This window comes from Aphis gossypii, chromosome 2 (genome assembly GCF_020184175.1).
Source record: "Aphis gossypii isolate Hap1 chromosome 2, ASM2018417v2, whole genome shotgun sequence".
Taxonomy (NCBI): Eukaryota; Metazoa; Arthropoda; class Insecta; order Hemiptera; family Aphididae; genus Aphis; species Aphis gossypii.
The window spans coordinates 83,323,097-83,345,407 of record NC_065531.1 but is presented as its reverse complement, the minus strand read 5'-3'; the positions used below and the strand labels follow the sequence as shown (position 1 = coordinate 83,345,407).

General features: G+C 28.6%; 2 protein-coding genes across 14 annotated transcripts in view; one reads left to right on the top strand and one right to left on the bottom strand.

Moving 5' to 3' along the window:
- The window catches only part of LOC114124408 (coiled-coil domain-containing protein AGAP005037), a 164,630-nt gene that overhangs the window by 80,240 nt on the left and 62,079 nt on the right, over positions 1 to 22,311 (bottom strand). The window lies entirely within an intron of this gene.
- On the top strand, positions 946 to 22,127 carry LOC114124419 (uncharacterized). The gene is made up of 5 exons (XM_027987666.2): positions 946 to 1,477; positions 14,064 to 14,322; positions 14,426 to 14,531; positions 15,337 to 15,551; positions 18,937 to 22,127. The coding sequence occupies exons 2-5, from the start codon at positions 14,077 to 14,079 to the stop codon at positions 19,717 to 19,719; spliced, it is 1,350 nt and encodes a 449-aa protein (XP_027843467.2). The 5' UTR covers positions 946 to 1,477; positions 14,064 to 14,076; the 3' UTR covers positions 19,720 to 22,127.

Below are 22,311 nucleotides of genomic sequence, written 5' to 3'. Positions count from 1 at the left end.
TGTTCGTTCAAACACTGCGATAGATATATTTATTACCATATTATTTAAAAATTTTATTTTTTAAGCTATACCCACAATATAAGTGCATATTATATTCTTTTTCCGTCTGCGTAGTCAATATATCAGGCCTAGTTAGTCAGTAGCGTAATTTGGTCATGTTTGGGCATTATAAGACTTGCATGATATGCATCATCGTCCCACAATAAAATATAATATATTTGTAATATTTGTTCTGTTGTTCAATATAGTATTTATTACGAATAGTAAAATATTATCTAGGATAATATTATGTAAGCTACAATGGGTTCGTTTTTTTTTTATTATTATTATTTTTTATAAAATATATCACAGTATAGCGTTAAATAAGTACTTAAATATGATGGATCAGCCTTTAAAAAATAAATTATGAGGGGATACGAAACCCAAATCCCCTCCACTGTAAGTAAGTATAGCTACTACGCTCGCTGTATGCTCGTCGGCCATTAATATACCTACGTATAATACGCAATTTGAAAATGAAAAACGATTAGGCCTTTTCGCCCGGCTTCGGAAACATAACGGGTCGAGCAAAAAAAAAAAAAAAGTAGTGGAATTAGTGGATACTTGTAAACATTACGACGCGGCGTTCATACATCACATTAGCTGTTTCGATATTCGATCGACATAATAACTATTATAATCATATTATGTAGACAGGTGAATAATATAATTATGAGTAAGCTATTACCTATGTTACGGCTATTATTATTATAACATGATTTGCGGGGATAAGACTACAACACGCGGACGAATCGACTTCGTCCGTCCCGGGAGAGAAAGCTATTCTCCCCTACTATATACACATAATAATAAACACGGCGATAAAACGTTGTTGTTATTATTATTATTATTATATTATTATGTTGCAGGCGGCGAATATATATCCACAACAACGCGGGTCATCTCTGTCTACCTCCATCGCGAATGACGCGAGCCGAACGCGTTTCCCGCCGTCCCGGCTGCTGCACAAACGATTTATATTCTATTACGGCATATATATATTTTAAAGCAGTTTGTCGGTATTCCGGTTCCGAGCTGCCCAAACGATTGCCGCAGATGACCACGTCCTGCAAGACGTCCGGTTACGTTTTTTTCGCCGGCTCACACGCACGTTACACACCACACGTCATAGTCGTCGTCGCAGTCGTTTAACATAGCGTTCAGTCGCTCGTTTACCGTTGTCGCGTCCGTTGCGCCCCTCGTGGTCACTGCTAAAATTTACCCGATCGTCCACCGGCAAATATATATATATTTATACATAAATATATCACCGCGATACAGTAATAAACGGCGTCGTCGTGTTTTAAAAATCAATTTTATTTTTATTTTTGATTTGGTCGTCGGTTTAATGCCGATCAGTATACAAGACCTGTGACGAAAATTCAAAAAAATTTAACAGAACGCCGAGTATACTTTACTCCTCTTCCAAGCCGCACAAGTGAGTCCTACAGTATAATATACATAACGTGAATGATATTGAATAATTGCAAGGCTGGGCATTAACGAATTATAAAAAGTTAATTTAATTTAAAATGTTTAACTTCACTAGTAGGTAACCTTTGAGTTTTTTTTTTTAATATAATTAATTTACTAACATAATTCAATCGTTTTTAATAATTGTGAAATCAATAATTCAATTTTTTCTTTAAAAATCAAGTTAAAATATTTTGTTTTCAATTTTATTTTATTTATAAAATAATTCAATAGATTTTGTTTTTATGTTATAACATTTTGATTGAAAATTTTATGAAACACTATACAAAAATACTGTATAAAACTATATAGTTTTAAATTGGTAAAAAATAAAATGAAGTAAACTAAAGTTATAAACAAAAAAAAAAGTATATTAATTTTTAATTTAACTAAGTTAATTTTTAAAATTTTTCTATCAATGCATATTATCTAAACTTAATAAGCTTAATAAAAATTATTAACTTGCCAGCTTTACAGAATTACACAATATTGTATTTATCAACATTTTGTTTAAAAAATAATGATTTAATGCTTTTTAAATGGGGATTTTGCCAAAAACATATCAAGCCTGTATAAAGGTATATCATTTTTGTAAAATATCAAATAGTATATATTTAAACAGGATCATAAAAACTCGTTCAACCGTAATGCGATGTCTGTATACACAAATACCCAGTAGATACTTAAGACAGATAAATATCGTTAACCAGAATCTTCTGGTTAACATTTTACAAATCAGTATTTGTTTAAAATATCTAAAATGAAATCAAAACAAATCTTTTTTTTTTTTAATTTGTTGATTATCTGGGTAAGAAATTTAGGACTAGTATATTATAAAATTGTCGTCTCTAGAGAGTTGACCCTAAGTCAATAGGAAAATGTCATTAAGTACGAATTTATAAATATTTAAGTACTTTCATGTTTCGAGGAAAATTGAAACACTTTTCACATACTCGATTATATTAAATTTACGTAGGGACTATACTATATGTAAATGCCAATTTATACTTTGTGTGATAGTTTTTCCATATCCGCAAAGTTTTGATTTTATCAATAAAATTAAACTGTGAATAAATTATTCTGTATACAGGCAATTAGTCTGATAAATTTCCAAAGTCCTACCGGCGAAGGTACACACGGGACCACGATTAAAAAAAAGCAATAAAACATAAGCATATATCAGAGAAAACTATGAGCACAGAAGTTTTTTAAACGTTACTAGTCCAGTAAATGGATTCTTAATCACATTTACACTTTATATACCTACGCAATATAAGTATGTATATAGTTGAAATTTGATTTTATTTTCATTCATTGGCAAAGGAAGATAATTGCATTATTCGATTACGTAGAAAAACGACTGAGGGTGGACAAATTGACAAGTGCGAAAAGCAATCAAATACATTTTTATTAATTTTTATTCAAATTGATTTCAATTTTAAAAAATGTTAAATCAATTCCTTTTTTTCAAATATTACTATCTCTAACTTACCAAACCCTACTCAAAAATTAAGGCGGCTCGCTTAGTTTAAAGATTTGTTATCTTGCTTATTTTTGATTGTTATTACTATAAAGATGTTCATATTGCTGAATCTCAGTGAGGGTCTAATTAATATTAAAAAAAAAAAAAAATACATATCAATCCTAGTAGGAAATTAACATATTTGTGTTATATTTATATAATTTGTTAAATATTTTCAAACTAAAATGCAACACAAATAAAACGAAATATTCATATTTTAATAAAGTTTTTTTTTACTAAAGAGTATTTAATTATATAAATTTTTGATGAAACCATAACGCATTAAATTAATAATATGTTGTCAATATTATATTTTATTCATTATTTTGGTTTACCTTTATAGAAAGTATGATCGTAAGTTAGAGTAAAAATAAATTGTTTCAAATAAATAAAATGTAAATATAAATATGTATCTTACTAAGTAAGTAACTATTCAATTAACATTATTTTAAGTGACATAATTACAATAATTATCGTAAAATTTAAAAACATAGAAATTGAAAACACATTTACGATTTTCTAAATGCATATCTGTTAAACATTATCGGTTTTCGTATTTATTTTTTTCTGAAAGTAAGAAAAGAAATAATATATTTAATTTAATTATCCTATTGATTCATGATGCGCAGCTGTATTAAATATTTTTTGAAACTGTAATTTCACTATACCAATTATTATATTATTATGGTTATTCAATTATGTGGTTTCTCTACAGGCCAAGGCTAATTTATCATTTGCACTGATTATTTCACAATGATGCTTAATTTGAACATAGGCGAATCTATTTACCACTGAACCTTCCAAAATATATAAAATAAAAATTGTATTAACTTTAAAGATTTTTAATTGATGTTAACATAATAAAATAATTGGTTTTTCATTAAATAACTACACAACCTATGTTCGACAATAATATTATACTTCCATATTATTTCTAATCTTCAGAAATTCGACTATTTCGATATATATTTTTAAATATTTTCATACAAATGTTGGGTACTATAAAATATACCAATAAAACGTATATAAGCACGTAATAAACAATTTTTTTTTTATTTATGAAGTTTTATAAACAAAAAATGATAAATATTTTTAGTTGCAATTAGTTTTTCGTTTATAGTGTTTCTGAAAACTGTTTTGTCATTGTGTTATTTAAATGAAATTGTTAAAAAGTTGGTGTGGAAAAATATGTGCTTTTTAAGTAGATAAATATATATTTTTTTTTATCACATAGGTGAATAATTTAAGTTCTCAAATTACTGTTTTCGTTGTTTAAAGACTACTTATACTACTATATATTATATGATATAAATAATGTTTATGGGTTTTTTTCTATTTGTACCTACAACAGCGTTATAAAATATTTAAAATAATTTACGAGAGTGCAAGAGTGTAACGAAATTGTTTGAAAATATTATAGTTTCTATAATAAAATTGAAAAAGACTCAAAGTAAAGAAAATTTTTAATATATGTGCAATCGAAAGAAACGCTTTGTTCAAAATTTTTAACGAAAAAAAAAAATAAACTTAATAAATTACAGAAAAATAAAAACGCATAATATTAAATTTATAATATAAATGAGACGTTTCCGATTGTCGATTTCAAAATAATGGGAGAAAAAAATAAAAGAATCGGCGGAAATGGAAGAACGTCATCATGTCGATTGTGATAGTTCCACTAATATTTCATCATCCTGCCTCAAAAGCGGCTGAAGTTAAGCTTTCCCCCACTAATTCAGCACCACTGAATTATGTTGACTACTCTGCCGTCTATTCGGCTGTAGTCCTGGAAAACAGCCGCGAACCGGACATGTTTCTCGATGGTCGATACCGCAACTGTCCTCCTGACGCGCGCCGCTGTACAGAGTCTGTACTACAACATACTCTCGTTGCAGACTGCTGTCAGACAGCAAGCACGTCCGCGTACGTCTTTGTTATTATTACATTATTATTTTTGGCTATTACATTACTATCATTGTATTGGCCAGCAAATCCATTATAGAATTGCGCCACAGAAATCCCAATGCTTATTCGAATCACGTACTTAATCGAAACGCATTAACACTAGTTGTATGCGACATAAATCGGGGCCACGCGCCACAAACACACACCCGCGTACAATAGGTAGATATATATAATTATATTATTATTGTTATTATATTATATCATTGTTCTTATCATTGAGGGCTATTATCGTGGACAGACAGACGACAATGGTCGTCGTCGAAATAAATAGATCGACTTGTCGCAATCGCGTGTTGTTATTGAATATATAAATAAAAAAAAAATGAACATAACAATATTTTTTCTTCATTATTATTTTGACTATACGAGGTATTCTTTAAACGTAAACATTAATTTTCTAGTAAAAGATTGGAAAGGTTATTGTAAATATTTTTTTTTTGTTTTACAAATTATTTGCGATAATATGTTATTTTATGTTCATTATTGGGTATAGTTTGATTTTGTCATTAATTATCTGACAATAAATGAGAATTTAGAAGATTTTTTTTTTACCAATCAATTTATATTAACTGTTAAAAATTTTAAGTTATCAACATAATATATTTAAAATTTATGCACTGTGCTTCATTTTACAATTTATTTAGTTGTACCGTATTTCAGTAATATATTTTTTTATATATTTTAGTTCCTAAAATTTAAAAAAGTGTTGTCTTTACCTATATAGTTTTCAAATTAAGTTATTTTCGAACTATTTTATACCTTTATATCAACTCAAATCGAATTATAGCGGTTTTGAGCTCTTAAAAGTTTATTCAATTTTTTTATTTTGATGTTTGAAAACTTATTACATCCATCAATAGAACTCCAAAATCTAAACACATGATTTGGGTGAAAATCCTTGCTTTAAATAAACTTACTAATTATTCATTTGAAATTCGATTTGTAAAAATAACAACAATTCTCAGAGAAAAATGTACTTCGAGATATGAAATTAAAAAGAAATTAAGACATGAAAAAAAAAAAAAAATAATAAATAAAAATCTAAAAAATGATAATGAAAGAAAAATATATTATATAATCCATTACTATGATTTTTTTTTAAAATTTTATTCTGAAATGACTTCAAATTATTTGAATAATGTTAATACTTTTCAATAAAATGAGAATTTATATTTAAAAGAATCACTTTCGGTCGCATGACAATATTTTGCACATCATAAATCAAATATAATATAGTTGTCAATAGTATGATATGAAGCACCAAACAAATGACATTCTTTTATAATCAATCGTTTTGCATGTTCATATAACGCGATTTGCAACATCGAAACTCCACATGTATATTATAAGTAAATATGTAATTTTAATACACACACATACGTACATAAGTATATACAATATAAAACCTCAAATATTTGTATGTAGCGTGTATAAAAAAATTGCCGGAAAAAAAACGATTAAACGTTTTAACACGTAACGAACTGTGTGAAGCGGAGGCGATGAATAGAACGCAGGTATTGAAAAAAAAAACATAGTAATAATTAGTAACCAAAAAACAATCCGTTTCGGTTTTACACACTCACTCTCAGCACTCTGTTAATATGTAAATAACTGTCTGAAATTCTTTGGGTCAATTATTATTATTGTTGTTATGTATACGATATTATATCATACACATTTTTTCCACACCAAAACTGTGTGGATTTCCTTATAAAAAATATACGTTTGAAAATGTTAGATTAGTATTTTAAATAATATTATGTTCAAATGTTGGATAACAGCAATAATAATAGTTATAATAAGTATAACTATTTCGACGATAATATATTAGTAAAATGTAAAACACCCTTATTATTATATAATTGTTTTTGTCTTGTTAACATAAATTAATGCACTTCTGAGTACCTTCACGGTTATGCGTAGTAAAATCGAATTTCTTCGAGTTCTATTTATAGGTTACTTATACTTTCCAGGAATAATGTAACAATTTGGTGATATACCATCAAAGTTTTAATAATCAGAAACATAATTGAACGCGATATCAATAATTGAATTATTCATCTATGACCGTGTTTTAACAATTATATAAACATCAGTCTCCTGCAGGGTTTACTTTCAAACTTCATCAAGTTATTATACACTGTTTAATGTGCATAGTCGGTACAACAATGCTCACTGCTAATAATACTGCTACATAATTACCTAGCATATCGATGGAAAACAGCGCCTACATTTTTTTCTCCATTAAATTATTTCGAGAATAACAGTTAAAGAAAACAAAAATTATGAAGACCAAACGCCGCTTACCACCCGTGGTCATTTATAAAAGATGGTGAAAGGTATTACTTGAGTGAATATTTTTATACACACCAAAATGTTATCATATTGTATTCATCATAGGTATTATATGTATTGATGTTTTGATGTAAAAATTACATTTGGGTTAGTTATTAAAATGAATAAGGCGCGAAAAATGATTTTCACAGTGCTTTTAGTCAAAACGAAAATTCTCAGTATTTTTTTTTCTCTCATGAATTACTTCAAAGCGAAATATCGAAGCTGGCGTTTTTCAATCGATTTATATATATACTTGTATACTCACATGCACGCGATTTAAGTTCATATTATATAATATTTGATGTAGTTTATATATAATGTTATACTTATATAGACATAATCGAATAGGAAAATATGAAAAAAAAAGTTCAACTATACACCGGGTATTATACATTTATAATGTATGGCTTCATCAAATCATTTTTATTTTTCATCAAACTATTTTGATTTTTCTCCCACGTTTCATTCAAATAATAATAATACGAGTATATTAATTCTTAGGGTGCATAATATAATATTATTAGTTATAATTAATATTTGTATATATTTGTACTTATTAATTTTTTTAATTGTCAATTAAAATTCAAAATAAAAATAAAAATAGGCCTATTATATTTTCTATGATAGGTATTATACAAGTAGCAATACAGTAATTAGTTATCACCATGCGTTGTTTACTTTATAAAGACAAAATAGGTAATAGCATGCCAATAGTTAGGGTGAGTAAAGAAAATCAGAAAACAGAATCTTATGGAGGCGTAGGACAGGAGAGATTGACTACATACAATTTTGAGAAAAATGATCATTTATATTAATAATAAAATGGAATGTTTCTGCAAGTGTGTAAATAATCTACACACTAAATGTATTGCACTCACGAATGTGAATTTGGTATGTAGGAAATCCTGTACCACGAGACGTGCAACTTGAAAACAATTTTTGAAATTATGCATTCTATAGGACGGTTCATACAAGAATTTGAGGTCTAACAAAATATGAATATTGTTTTGTTTGTAAAGGTTTTCCATTGGTTAGGTATAGAAAAAATAAAAATAAAAGATAAATATTAATTGAGTTATTAATAAATCTGTCCACTATGCATAAAACTAGGTCTAAAACGGATAACGATTATGCAAATGCACAGTTCTCAATCCATATTCATAAAATGTTCGTCAATAGCTCAGCAAGATCTGAAGTGTCATATACTATTTTTTATTACTGATCTTTTATTTTTCAACACATAAATATTGAATATAGTAGACTAACGAAAAACTATCATGATTTTTTTGTGTGTATTGTTGTCACAGATTACATAAAATAAAATAGTTATTATGATTGGATATAATTTTAGACCTCTATTTTTTATTTGGTCAAAATAACTCAAATAACCGTGTTAAAAATTTGTGAAGTTTACATTTAACGGAATTTAAGGAGTGGTAAATTTACGGCATTTAATTTGTCACGTGTAACGTCGTGCATGATCAGCTAGTATATACAATATACATGTACATATAAATATATTAAGAGTTGTAAACCAGACGTGTAGGTTTTTGACGATAAAATCCTTTTGCAATATTTATAGTGTTCAAATTTAAAACGGGAAAACCTATCCATAAGAGGAATAGAAATCTTTCATTTGATACGACTATAGCATTGAAAATATACCCTCCTCCTCCCAGTACTACGCATGTTACATATTCTTTTATATCCATAGGCGTTTGCTACAGACCGTGCATTGGTGAAATAGAGCGCGTACTATGTAATAATATATAATATTATAATAATATGATGAACGCAATAATTGTGTATATTATATACAGGAGCGCCACTTGAACGCAGGCGTTTTATTATATAAACTGTACTATTAATTGAAATGAGTATTTATAATAATTTAATACATCGTATTATTTAAGCACACTTTATTCCTACATAATAATAATATATACACTGATACGATTAAGGCGGACAGCAGACGTGCGCCTGGAGGTGCGTGGTCGAGAGTAACGTTTTAAGAACAACTGTATGGAGGCGATGGTATAATAATAATATGTAACATATTGTGACAGTGAACCCGATTCAACAGTGTGCGTATATATTCGGCACTTTTATTCGCTATATAATAATATTTTGTAACGACCGGTAGCAGTGTCAAAACAAATTACCACAGATTTAAAAATATGATACACTTTTATCATATTATGGGGATATTTTTTTAATATGTTCTCGTCATTTATTTTTTATTATTGCTTAAACCTCGCGTTTATTATAATTCTGAAATATGGAATTATTATACATATCAAAAGAAACGATAGATATATTATTAAGAATTAAGATAAACGAAATACAGTAAAATACGAGATCGATTATATATTTTTAGTTATTATGTTTAAAAATATGAACGAAACGATTGTAGACGATTAGATACGGTCTCTGTAATTTTAAACAAAACGAATAGTTTTTAGGTTGTCGGTGTTGTTTTTAGACCGCTCGTCAACAAATAAAAAGCGTGTTGAAAAATATTGCAAACATATTGCTTTTGATATTTGATTGTTTTCCTTTAAATTTAGAGTAATGGATTTTATAAATAACAAAAAAGAATAAAATAGAAAATATATAATCTCAGTGAATTTACTTACTAGTATTATTATTTTATTTTTTACGAAATCTAGGTATGCACTTTAGATTTTTAAAGTACACGGTTTTGCATGTTAATGTGGTTTAGAGGATATATTGTAATCTTTTATTGAATATAAGTGCATCCACACACGTATAAATACAGTTTTTAAGTTTGCCAAATCAACAACTCGCAAATAAAAATAATGTTTAAGTAACAAACGGAAAAATTATTTATCATATTTATCAATACATAATATTACCGTATAATATATATATATGACGAATCATCATAAACGTCGCATGTAAATTAATATCAAACAGAATGGCGACGATATGGCATTATTATTATATGCAGTGTACATACTTATATTGATATATCTCTGAAACAAGCGAGATTTAATTTAGAATAATATATCACAATATAACGTAGGTACATACGAGTACTACACATATATCTAACCTCATATATGTATAATATTATCGTTTTAATTGAATTACTAAGCATATCTAACGTATCTGTTGCGTTTATTATAATATTGCAAGTTTAAGCATATTATTAAACAGCTATAATAGTTGTAGATACGGTTATAATTCATTTTATAGAGTGACTAATGTTAGTTTGTCCAGATATAGTTGTGACCTTATAATAATATACATAACAATTAAATTATATGCATTGTGCTGTAGTGTAACCGTGTAGGTGATTCTAATTATGGACTACAACAGAGTTTTAAATCCTCAAAAATGTTTTGAAAATGCAATCTTTTATGTATCGTTACGTAGAATTTGTAAAAACGTAGTTAGCAGATAATGTTTGTTAAAAAATATACTGAAAAACGACATATTTAAAATTGCACAAAACGTTTTTAGTAAAATTCGAGTTCAATTTTTGTTTTCAAACAATCTCTTTTTAAAACGAGAGATCATTGTTAGTGTATTTACGATAAAAACAATATTATACTTTCTGTGCATTATAATAGCTGTCTTGAAAAGAAATAATATACGCGTTCTTTGCAGCGCGTCATTAACAAAACGTGTGAAAAGTCATTGTTTAACACGACGCATCAAAAGGATTATGGAAGAATCCTAATATATATATATATTATCTACATATAGCAATAGATACAGTTTTTGTATTTAAATAATGACAAAAATATTTAATATGAAGAATAACGTTATGATTTATGAATGGTCAAAACGCTTGTCAAAATAAAATCTGTCTCTGATACGCGAATTTAATAACAACAATAATAACAATTGCTTTGTTTGATGAGTTTCATATCATATTTATATTTAAATAATACTGTTTACGGTCACATTTAACAGAGGCGTTGATATTTCATATAACACAACAATATATGTGTGAAACCTTGCTCTAGAAATACTACTTGTTTTTAGGGGGTCATCAGAATATTTAAATATAATTTATTAATATGTTATAATTTATATTGGTATACGTATTAATATTCATAATTAGTTAGGTAATCGTGTTACTTAATATTGTATGTCAAAATAAATTATTAAACTTGAAGAAATCGATTTTAAGAAAGTGACGACCTGATTTCGAATCCAGTTTTAAAAATCATCTTAAGTATATCATTCCAAAATAATAAAAATTATATTAATAATAACAACAATTATAATAATTGTAGAAACTATACTATATTTATGAACAAAAAATCATTTATTTAAAAAAAAAGAATGATTTTACTGCTTTTATATTTAAACTAGATATTATGGTTATGTGATCAACGTTTTTGTCATTACTGTCATTAAGAGATCAATAAAGAAAAATAATGTTTTGTAACAATACCTACTTCAAAAGGCGTATGAAAAATTGTTGAATTTTTTTATTTTAACATAATGTATTATTACTTCAGATTTGTCTGTTGGGTTTCCTAATATTATTTTACGAGACAGGGATACTTATATAAATATTAACAACTAGTGAAAGTTATTTTTGTTGACAAAACATTTATCATCCAACACTCATAAAATTGCTATGGGTATCATTATTTTATATTAAGGGATACAGAATACAATATCTATACCGTTATTTATAATAAAATTGCTTGATAAATTGAATATACAAGCACACGGTTATAATAATAATAATATAAGAATTAACCATTAAGTTTTATATGTTATTGAATTGACAACGATTAAATTGCTTGCATGACTGTTATTTGATTAGTATAATTACTATTTATTAATAATTAGTAAAAAATTTAAATCAAAAAATATCAATTTTAAATAATTGTTAAACGACATAAAACACTTAATTGGCTAGAGTGTATAATAAATTGTGATAAGCTTTGTTTCGAAATAATTCTTATTATTTTTTGCAAACAGCGAATGTAATAAGGAATCGAATTTATATACATTGTAGCACATTTAGTAACAATACGCGAATAATACAATTACGATACTTTCTCGTCGTTCATTGTATTTTGTTTGCATTGTGAATGTTTTTATTTAATTTGATGTGGTTTTTTGCTATCCTAAAAAAGGATGTCACCCGTTTTAAAATAATGTTTACCGACATTTTTATTTTTTTTCTCTTGAAGTAGTTTCGATTGCCTTCGCGGAAAAATAATATTTCCTATGTATATATGTATATCTTATGGGTACAACGAGAATTTCTTTCACATCCTTGGCAAAGTTATATCAACAACAGTAATATCATATAATGTTTAAATTGCACGATTAAAAGGATTTTTAAATCGAAAATTTTGGGTACATTTTTGATACTGAAACTATGACATTTGAATGTAAAAATAATTTTTATTTTATAGGCTTTTTCATTTTTTTGAGATTTATAGGAATGTTTTATCAAACATTAAATTTTTTCTACTGCATTTATTTACTATTTGATAAATGATAAGCATCGAATATTAATACATATAGTGTTATAGATTAATAATATTATGTTATTATAGTATTATTTTGATCATTAAATTGAATTTCAGACGTAGATTAGTGTTAAGTTTATGGTAAGTTTTCGCCATTATTATTATTATGTATAATATGTAGTTATATTATATTTTAAAAATATTACTAAGCAAAAAATTATGTCACGCATGGATATTTATGTTGTAAATTACTATAAGAGAAAACTAGTTATACATTATATTACTAAGTAGTAGAAGTTTGGTGTTTTAACCTTATTTTACCATGCTAGAGAGAAGTAAACGGATCACGGTAAAAAGTGGTGGTAACATGTAGCGATAGTGGTGGCTATGTTTTTGAAAGTTTCACCTCCTGGGGCTGCAACATTTGTGCTTCGTGTTATAGTTTCCGTGAATCGAATATTAACTTTAGACTTTTAGATATTATTATTACACAACAAAAAGAAAAAGCTAACGTATGTGCAGAGACAGTCAATATATAATATTATATGGCATGTGCATAATAATATTTTCTGCATAATATATTATAGTGAACTAGGAACTTAAGCACTAAAATAGCAATAAAATAAGCATACGCACTAAAATAAAAATATGAATGACTCATATTAAAAATATAATTTGTTTACATTAATATATAAAACTACACATTATACGAGCAAACTTTGAATGAAAAAAAAACTGCCGTAACAAAAAATAAAAGTTCATGCGTGATGAGAATGTTTAACAATAACACAAAATGTGCTATCCTACAAAATAATATTCGAATGGGCATTATTGCAAAAATTCCGGATAAACTTGATATAACTATTAGATCCTTAAGCGTATTATCAGAATGTCATGAATCATGAGTCATGATGATACGAATTTCGTTGATTATGCTAAAATAAAATTTACTACACACGAGCGTAGGCGAATTGCCTATATAGCACGCCGTCGTAATGCATATCGACGATAATAATATTATTATAAAATTACATAATTCATTAGTATTTTAATTAGTCATGAATCAAGCTGCAAATTTAACACATTACATAAAAGTTAAAAACGTAATATAGCAAAATATTTTCTAAAAATACATAGGCTAAATCATTATTTTATTTAAAGATAATATTGGAAATATAATATCACCTAATCGTCCTTATCAAATAAACCGTGTTTTAAAATATAGATAGTTATTTAACAAGTTATAAATTCGTTTTCAGTCTCTATCTCAAAATGGTTTCGACCCGACTGACGGCGATGGTTATCGTGGTCTGGTGCTGTACAATGACCGCCTCGGAACAATACTGGAAGTGGCACAAACCGTACACATGGAACAGTTCTCCAAAATTGAACTTACCGACGCACTCGGCCGTCTACGGGAAACCACTACCGCGGCCTTACTCAGCTGTTCACGAGAAACCACGAGACCGTTGTGAACTGCGCAAGGCGGTCTTCACTCAGGATGCTGAATCGCCACAGGTAAGCGAATCCCAAACGACCATGTGCTTAGGCAGTTTTTGGTTAACCGGATGTTTTTTATCATTATTATATAAATTAATCCTATTCTTTTGTCCGTTTTCAGTATATCGTCTACAAGACCAAAATTCCAGACTTGAAAGAATTCACGCTGTGCCACTGGCACAACATTTTCAACTACACGCACGATCAACCCATATTCTCATACTCGCGTAAGTATACTGATGTAGTCGAGATAGGTGTATACTATACGAATATTATGTTTTTATATATTTTTGTAAAAAAAAAAAAATATAACTGCCGTGACTCGGTGACCATTTTTACCAACGCACCACTGCACATAGCGATTTTATATTAATATATATATTATTTTTATTTTCACTCCGTCGGTTAGGTTAGGTTACCTAACGACAAGATCTTAAAAATACAGCATCGTAAAAGATATATGTCATCAAAGGCGTACGATATATATCATAGTGACGCGAGTTTATAAAGCCGTTTATTAAAATAAAACTTTGCCGTTAAAAATTCACTCACGGCCGCTTTTGGGAAAATAACGGCGGAGTAGTAAATTTTTATGAGCTTGCCGATGGGGGAACTACTGGGGAACCCGTTCAATCCTGTATTAAAAATGAGCTTAGAATTTTTGATTGAATATACTTTGACAAACAAGTTACACTTATAATATGAATTACATTATATACATTATTTACAGACAAATATTAACGGGAGTTAATACGTGAATAATAATATTAATCCAATAAAGATTTCTAAACTATATTTCATTTTGTTTTTCGTAATAAATTACGTTCACGATAACACAAAAATATAGCTGTATTCGATCTCGACCTAAGACAACTGGTTTTTAATTAAATGTTGTACACTGAAATTTTTGAGAATATTGTATTTACATAATAATAAAGTCATTATTAACCAATGTTTTAGGAAAACTATTCAATTTTTATCGTTAAGTACAAACGGTGTTTTTATTTGAGTTTGATTTTTTTGCATACATAGATGCTGGTAAATCCCGTGTTATATATTCATGGATCGAAAACAAGCCCGACAAGACATATTACTCGTTGGCCATCAACGGACACACCATTTACAGAATTAATTACCCGGAGAAGTTGTTCAAATGGTATCATGTGTGCCAGTCGTGGAACGGTCACACGGGCGAGTGGCAGCTGTGGATCAATTCCGAAAGAGTGGGCAGAGGATTTTACAACTTGGTAAGTACAGACACTATTTACACATAAAGTTTTTGGTTGAAACTGCATTCGTGAAAAAGGCTCTAGGGTCTTTAATTTTAAACGATTAAAAAAAAAAAATGATAAAAATAGAAACTATTTATTATAGTATATTTGTATCAATTTTAGTGAGCCATTAGAACAATTAATGAAATAGAATATTTCCTTCATAATAATTTGAGAGCACAAAGATTGTAGTATTTTGAAAACCATCTTTGGATATCATTCATATTATAATTGCTAAGACTGAGTATAATATTTTATTTTTGAATTAATTTGTTAATACGCTTATGGATTGTTGATAAACGATTATTAGTACTTATATTGTTGTAAAAAAAATCGGAAGTAGGTCATTTTAATAGACATTTATCACTGTGAGATTGGAATTTGGTCCACGATTACACTCAAGGTATGAAAGGCAACCTGTATAATATTGACCGATCAACCGGATATGATTTCCGTTTCCATTTATAGATATAATTGTTGTAATTGATTGTTTTCACATCAAGAAATATAAATTTTAGTGGATTTTAATAAATTATAATCTTACAGTACCTTGATTTTTTTTTAAATTTGTTATAAGATAAATGAAATACAAAAATTGAGATAAAAACACTAAATATACCTTCTTAATTATTAACTACTTATTACTTATTCGTTTGATCGCTTTTATTATTTTAATAGTATGGCTCACGTTTGATAAGCAAATAAAATGATTTTAGAAGCAGTTAAATTATGGAAAGCATGGGAAAAATTTGATTACATACTGTAGTGTGACTGCTATTCATAAAAAATACAATTGTAATAAATTCGATAAAACAAGATACATTTATTTAGTGTATACGTATCAGCTGTCATTATAATAATTTATTTTAAGATAATATTTTTTTGAAATAAAATATTAGTTATAATTTTTATTCGATTTATAATCAACATATTATTTATATATTCCCGTAAATCAGTGCGGTGAGTTGATCACCACACGAGAAGACATTCATAATTATTATCATTATACAAATACTGATAATGGATCTTTAAATGATAATAATGCTCTCACATTATACATATATATCTTTTTTTTTGAAATCAAGACACTCGCTCACCAGGTTTTCTTCAATGAAATTTCTCTTATTTAGAATTGCTCGCACTTGTAAATCGTTTTCTATCACGTTCACTAATAATCATATATTTATTTTTACATTTTTAGTTTTCACCGACAATCCGTAAAAGTATAGGTTAGTAAATATTAGTTAACACGAAAATGTTGCATTTTCGAGAAGAATATTTTTCGTACATCAAGACAAGACATATTGAACCGATATACAGTTTACTATTTACAAGCAGCGCGTGTTTACAGTACATACGGATAAGAGCTACTGTGAAGTGGTATTATATCCTGAGACTTTTCCCCCTCACTCGGTAAAAAGTTTACCGACAAAACTCGCGTCATACTTAAATCGGTATGCGTATTGATATTTATTTGTATTCGCCTTAAAGGTTAAACACCACCGTACCATATAATATACCGTTTATAGACATAATATCTCATATAAGCGACGATGTATGAAAAACTGTGATTTTTTTTATCTCGTCATTTTTTTTTCGACTGTCGTCGTTAGCCAGTGTAGAAAGTGAATTTTCACTACAGTCTAATTTTTTTCATCTTTTAATCATCTTCTTTTATTCTATTTTCGTTAAATATAAAATGTTATATGGTTTTGTAACCAAAAGTACAATAAACTATCCAAGACATTGACGGAAATAACCATAAAAGTGACAAAATCATAATTATATTACTACTACTAAGTGATAAAATATTATGTCATTATTAATGATGAGACATTTTAGTTAATATAAAAACACAGATTATTTTTTACAGAGGTCATGACGTAGGCAGAAACGTTAAGTATATTTTATTTCATTGCGTATGACACATAATATCAATTATTCAATTATTAAGTGCTAAAAATCGTTATTTTAATTATGCTTTTACTTTCCGGTGAAATAATACTTAAAAAGAAATATACATTATACATATAATAATAATGAACTCCTAAAGCGTTGAAAGCAGCTTCCTTAATCCAGTTTATCTTAATGATGTGTATAAATTCTTGTTGATATAAATGAATTTGTTTAATTATATGATTCAGACTAATTCTAATTAGTTAAAAATCTTGTACTCTAGTTCAAAAATAGAATTAAAAGTATTATTTTTTACAGTCTTTGGTTAAATTAATAAACAAAAAATAATAACGTTATATTTTACTTCAATAAAATACTACAGAAGCTATGATATTGTAAATTACAGTCTTAACTATTGAACACAAATAATATTATTAGAAACATCACAACATCAGAATATGCAAAAAAATATTTACATAATTTTTAACATTCTTAGCTCAAATTATTAGACTAGTCATATTGTATGACTGATCGTATAGGTTATAATAGTATTATAAATGATGTTGATACCTCCACTTTAAGGCTTTGATGTATTGTTTATTGATTAACAATTAATTTATAACTATTGTGTAAGAACAGTTGTTTTTCTAAATAATAATAAAAAAAAAAAAACTGAAAAACACTTAAATATCATAGTGCAATTATTCATAAATAATGAGAAGTAATCGCTGCACATGACATAAGATATCATAATATTATTTGCGTATAGATAGTGCGTGTTGAACTTTTGACGAAATTGCGATATTATATATGTTATCGATAAATATAGTTATGTGTTTGACAAGTATAGGAACTCATCTTGGATTAAGTATGTTTTATTATTATTAGGGCTACCGAAAGTTTGTGATACTTAACGTATTTATTGATATTTTCATAAAAGCCGGAAATTTCTTTTAGACATTTTCACAGTTTACGGATTTTGTTAGGAAATTGAACGTCGCGTTTATAACAGCTTTATATTTCTCGGTGGAGGGTAGTTCATAATTTCCGATATTATTAACAATTTAAAATTATGTAAAAATATTTTCGAAATAATGAATGTCTTATGTTTAATGAACCACTCAGTTCTATTGAACAGTGATAAATATTCTAGAATAATGAAAAATGAAAAAAACCAAAGAATTAGTGTTAACGTTATAATATGATAGCATCAATGTCCAGTTCGTTTAATACAAATTAATACATCGAATGACGATATTCCGAGTAGGGTTCGAGCAGGACTAGCTTATAATATATAGCCGACGTAAGGGTAACGATTTATATGTGATCTTTTTTATTCGTTTCTCATCCGAAAACGACACGAAAGTTCGGTTTTCGGGTGCCTCCCACTTGACAAAATTTTGGTTCGTATGATCGATTGAACGTAATCGACGATTGACGTTATGTTTCTTTTTTTTTTTGGCAGATGGCTGGAAAGAAGATTAAGGGCGGTGGCGTTGCCATTAGCGGACGGGAGTACTTGGATCAAGCGTTGGCCATCCACTACCCGGCGTACTCTGGAGAACTGACATTGGTATCGCTGTACAAGGCGGCGTTGACGGCGGGCAAGGCGTACAACGATCACAAGCATCATCACGTGCACAACTTCCATCACGGATACGACGAGTCAGTGGACGAGGCCGAGACTGAGGCACCGCCCACATTACCCCCCGGACCGGAAGCCACGAGGCCACCACACTTGGCGCACGGCGGACAGTTCGCCAACGGTCAACGGCTGCCTATGTTACCGGTGCCGACGACCAGCAGCCCGGCTCAGCAGGAATCGATGTTCCCGCATCTACCGCCGCAACCGCAACTTCCGCTTTTCGACGGCGGACTGTACGACTTTTACGACGCGCCGGCTGTCGACGAGACGTTCCGCGTAAATCTGTTGGACAAGCGCGACGACAACCGCCGTAGCAGCAACGCCGAGACCCGTTACAAGCGTTGGAGTCCTTTGTTCCGGCGGCCGACGTCCTATGTCACTCCCGCCGCCGTCGAAGAACGGAACGCCAGGTCTGACGGTGGGTCGCACGACCGGAAGTACGAACCGGCCGAGTGGGAGGTGTCCAAAGTGGCCAGCGTGTGCTCGGCCTGCGTGACAGACCCGTTCGGCGCGGCTTCCGTCCTCTCCTGGCACGATACCCGCAAACAGTTCTACAATGGCGTTCACTATTTGCCCGCTCTGCCGAAATGCTATGCGTTTTGACGAGATGATTTGCGCTCAAGTCATCGAACCATTTCCGCCACCTATTTACCGACCCTATCACCTACCGCCGACGCAATATCGCCATACACTTTATTATAGCGCGGTGGTTGGTGGGTGGGACGTCGACCCGGGGTGCGATACTGTACATACTTATACATAATATTATTTTATTATTTTTGTTATTTTTAATAGTGTGTAGAGCTTAAAATACAATTTTATGCCTTGGAACCTAAAATAAAACTAAGATAAGCCGTACGTGACGGCCGAGTTGCGCTTTGGGATCTAAAATCATATATATTTCCAAAATTAAAACAAAAAAAAAAAAAAAAAATATGAAATATGTTGTATAATATTGAAAATAAGTTTTTCTGCGAAAATAAATTCAGCGATTTCGCGTAAACCAATTTTAAACGTTAAAGAAGTTAAAAAATTGAAAAACCATTCAGTGAGCGAAATCAAGTGTGGCGCATTATGCAAACAGGCCACCCGCAGGCAATAGTATAAGACGTGTTATTTATTTATAAGCCGTATTCCTCTATGTTTTATAGTCGTACAATAGAACAGCGATAAAAAAAAAAAATATTAAAATCGATTTCGGTCCCTTTTCGCAAGTTTATTATATGATATAACGCATAATTATTATCACCTATAATTTAATCCTGATCCCCGACAATGTAATATAGAGGTAGATAGTAATTTTGCTCGGATTTCATACAATTTGGAGTCGAAGTAAAGACTGTAACTACCCCGTACATGCTCAAAATTAATTATTGTTGTTATTGAAAAATGTATTCCATCCATATAATACCGTTCTGACGCTTGTTTTTTATTTAATACACACAAAATATTCTCGGACACGTCTTGTTTATATTTAGGTCATATAGGCGGACAAAGATATTCAATGATAAATTCCAAAATTTCATCATTGCCGTTTACAACAAAACACCGACATAGAAAGCCTTTTTATTTCTTTTTAACTATATTATAATGCTTAGAAATACTTATGAAATCAAGATATAATATCTATAATTCGTTATTTTCCCCTATGTATCACATGATATAATTATATAAAAATATATTCCAGGTGAATTAAAAAGTATGTAAATCCAATTTTTCTTCAATAATACAGTTATTAAAAATCTGATTGATAGCATTTTTAAATACCTATACTAAGGCAATTTTTGTTTAATTCTTGAAATTATTATATACTACTTAAAAAGTGTGCTATATACAGTTACAAACTTTTGTTTACAAATGAAAATCTCCTATTTTACTGTGAATAATTTAGTATAGGTACATCCTATTAGTATTAATAAGTATCACAATTTAAATTAGGACAACAAGTAGTATTTGAGTACTAAATAGTAATAGTAGTAGTATTTAACTTTATGTGCTAAGGATCAGGTGCACGATAATGGGTTTGAAAAATATGGGGATTGTAGAGTTTAGAAAATTTTAGTAATGAATATTAGTTTGTTAATATTTATAATTACTAAAAATAGTCAAAGTATAATATATACTAGATTCGATATTTTATATTTTTGTTAATCCATTTTTAAGAACTATTATCCTTAGTATAAAAATTTAAATTATCGAAAAACTACTACCTTTTTAGATACATTAATATTTTAAAAACAATTATCTAGTAAATAATTTATAGTAAAAAGGGCGGTTTTCATTAAAAAAAACTGATTTTTTATAGTCGCAAGACAATTTTTAAGTAAAACAAAAATTTTTAGAAATTCACTATTAAAAGAAAAATGGGGTTGAGCATGCTTAGTGAAACACCCTTCTATATTATATAGAATATACAGGTGTATAGATTGGACATATTGATATTTTCCTTTCTACGCGTACCTTTTTTCTTAATAGAATGACGTGCCATGCGCCATAAAATTTAGTCTATAGTCAATCAAAGGCTTTGATCGAACTTTAGGGTTCGCTCTATTCACCCATATCAATTGAACAAAAAGGCCATATAAATTATACCCGATAAATCTCTAAATCTATTTAGTGCTACATATACATAACAATCGATTGGATTCGAAATTACAGAACTATTAAAAGAGATCTATTTTAATGGTAATATTTCTGTTAATAAATTAAATTTTCAATATTTATTATACAATTTATAAAAATATAATATGACAAACAATAAAAATCATTTTGGCACAAAAAATAAGAATGACGTGGTACAATAGCTATATATTTTATCGTTGTATCATATATTTAATATGTATTAAGCGATTTTGTAACAATTTTTATTATTTATATAAGGATTAAATTATAATAATATTTTTTTTTAGATTAAGTATGTAATATTAGTTGAAAGTAATTGTATAACTGTGATATTGTTACCGTATATATAATGAATAAAATAATAAATTGTATGTATAAACATGATAAAATTGATGTTATTGGTCATTTTTTTATTTAAAAAATCTACTAAATAACTATTATGAACTAGTTATAATTAGGAAATATATGTACTTATACACTTTCTGTAGCAGTAAAATACTATATATAAAATCATAACTAGGTAATTTATAATGTATTATATGATATAGAATTAATTACATCTTAATTGAATCT

Bases quoted from the DNA above. Each gene is read 5' to 3' on its own strand.
- LOC114124419 (XM_027987666.2), top strand. From the start codon at position 14,077: ATGGTTTCGACCCGACTGACGGCGATGGTTATCGTGGTCTGGTGCTGT. The intron at 14,532-15,336 runs GTAAGTATACTG...TTGCATACATAG, and splicing joins ACCCATATTCTCATACTCGC to ATGCTGGTAAATCCCGTGTT. The intron at 15,552-18,936 runs GTAAGTACAGAC...TTTTTTTGGCAG, and splicing joins GCAGAGGATTTTACAACTTG to ATGGCTGGAAAGAAGATTAA.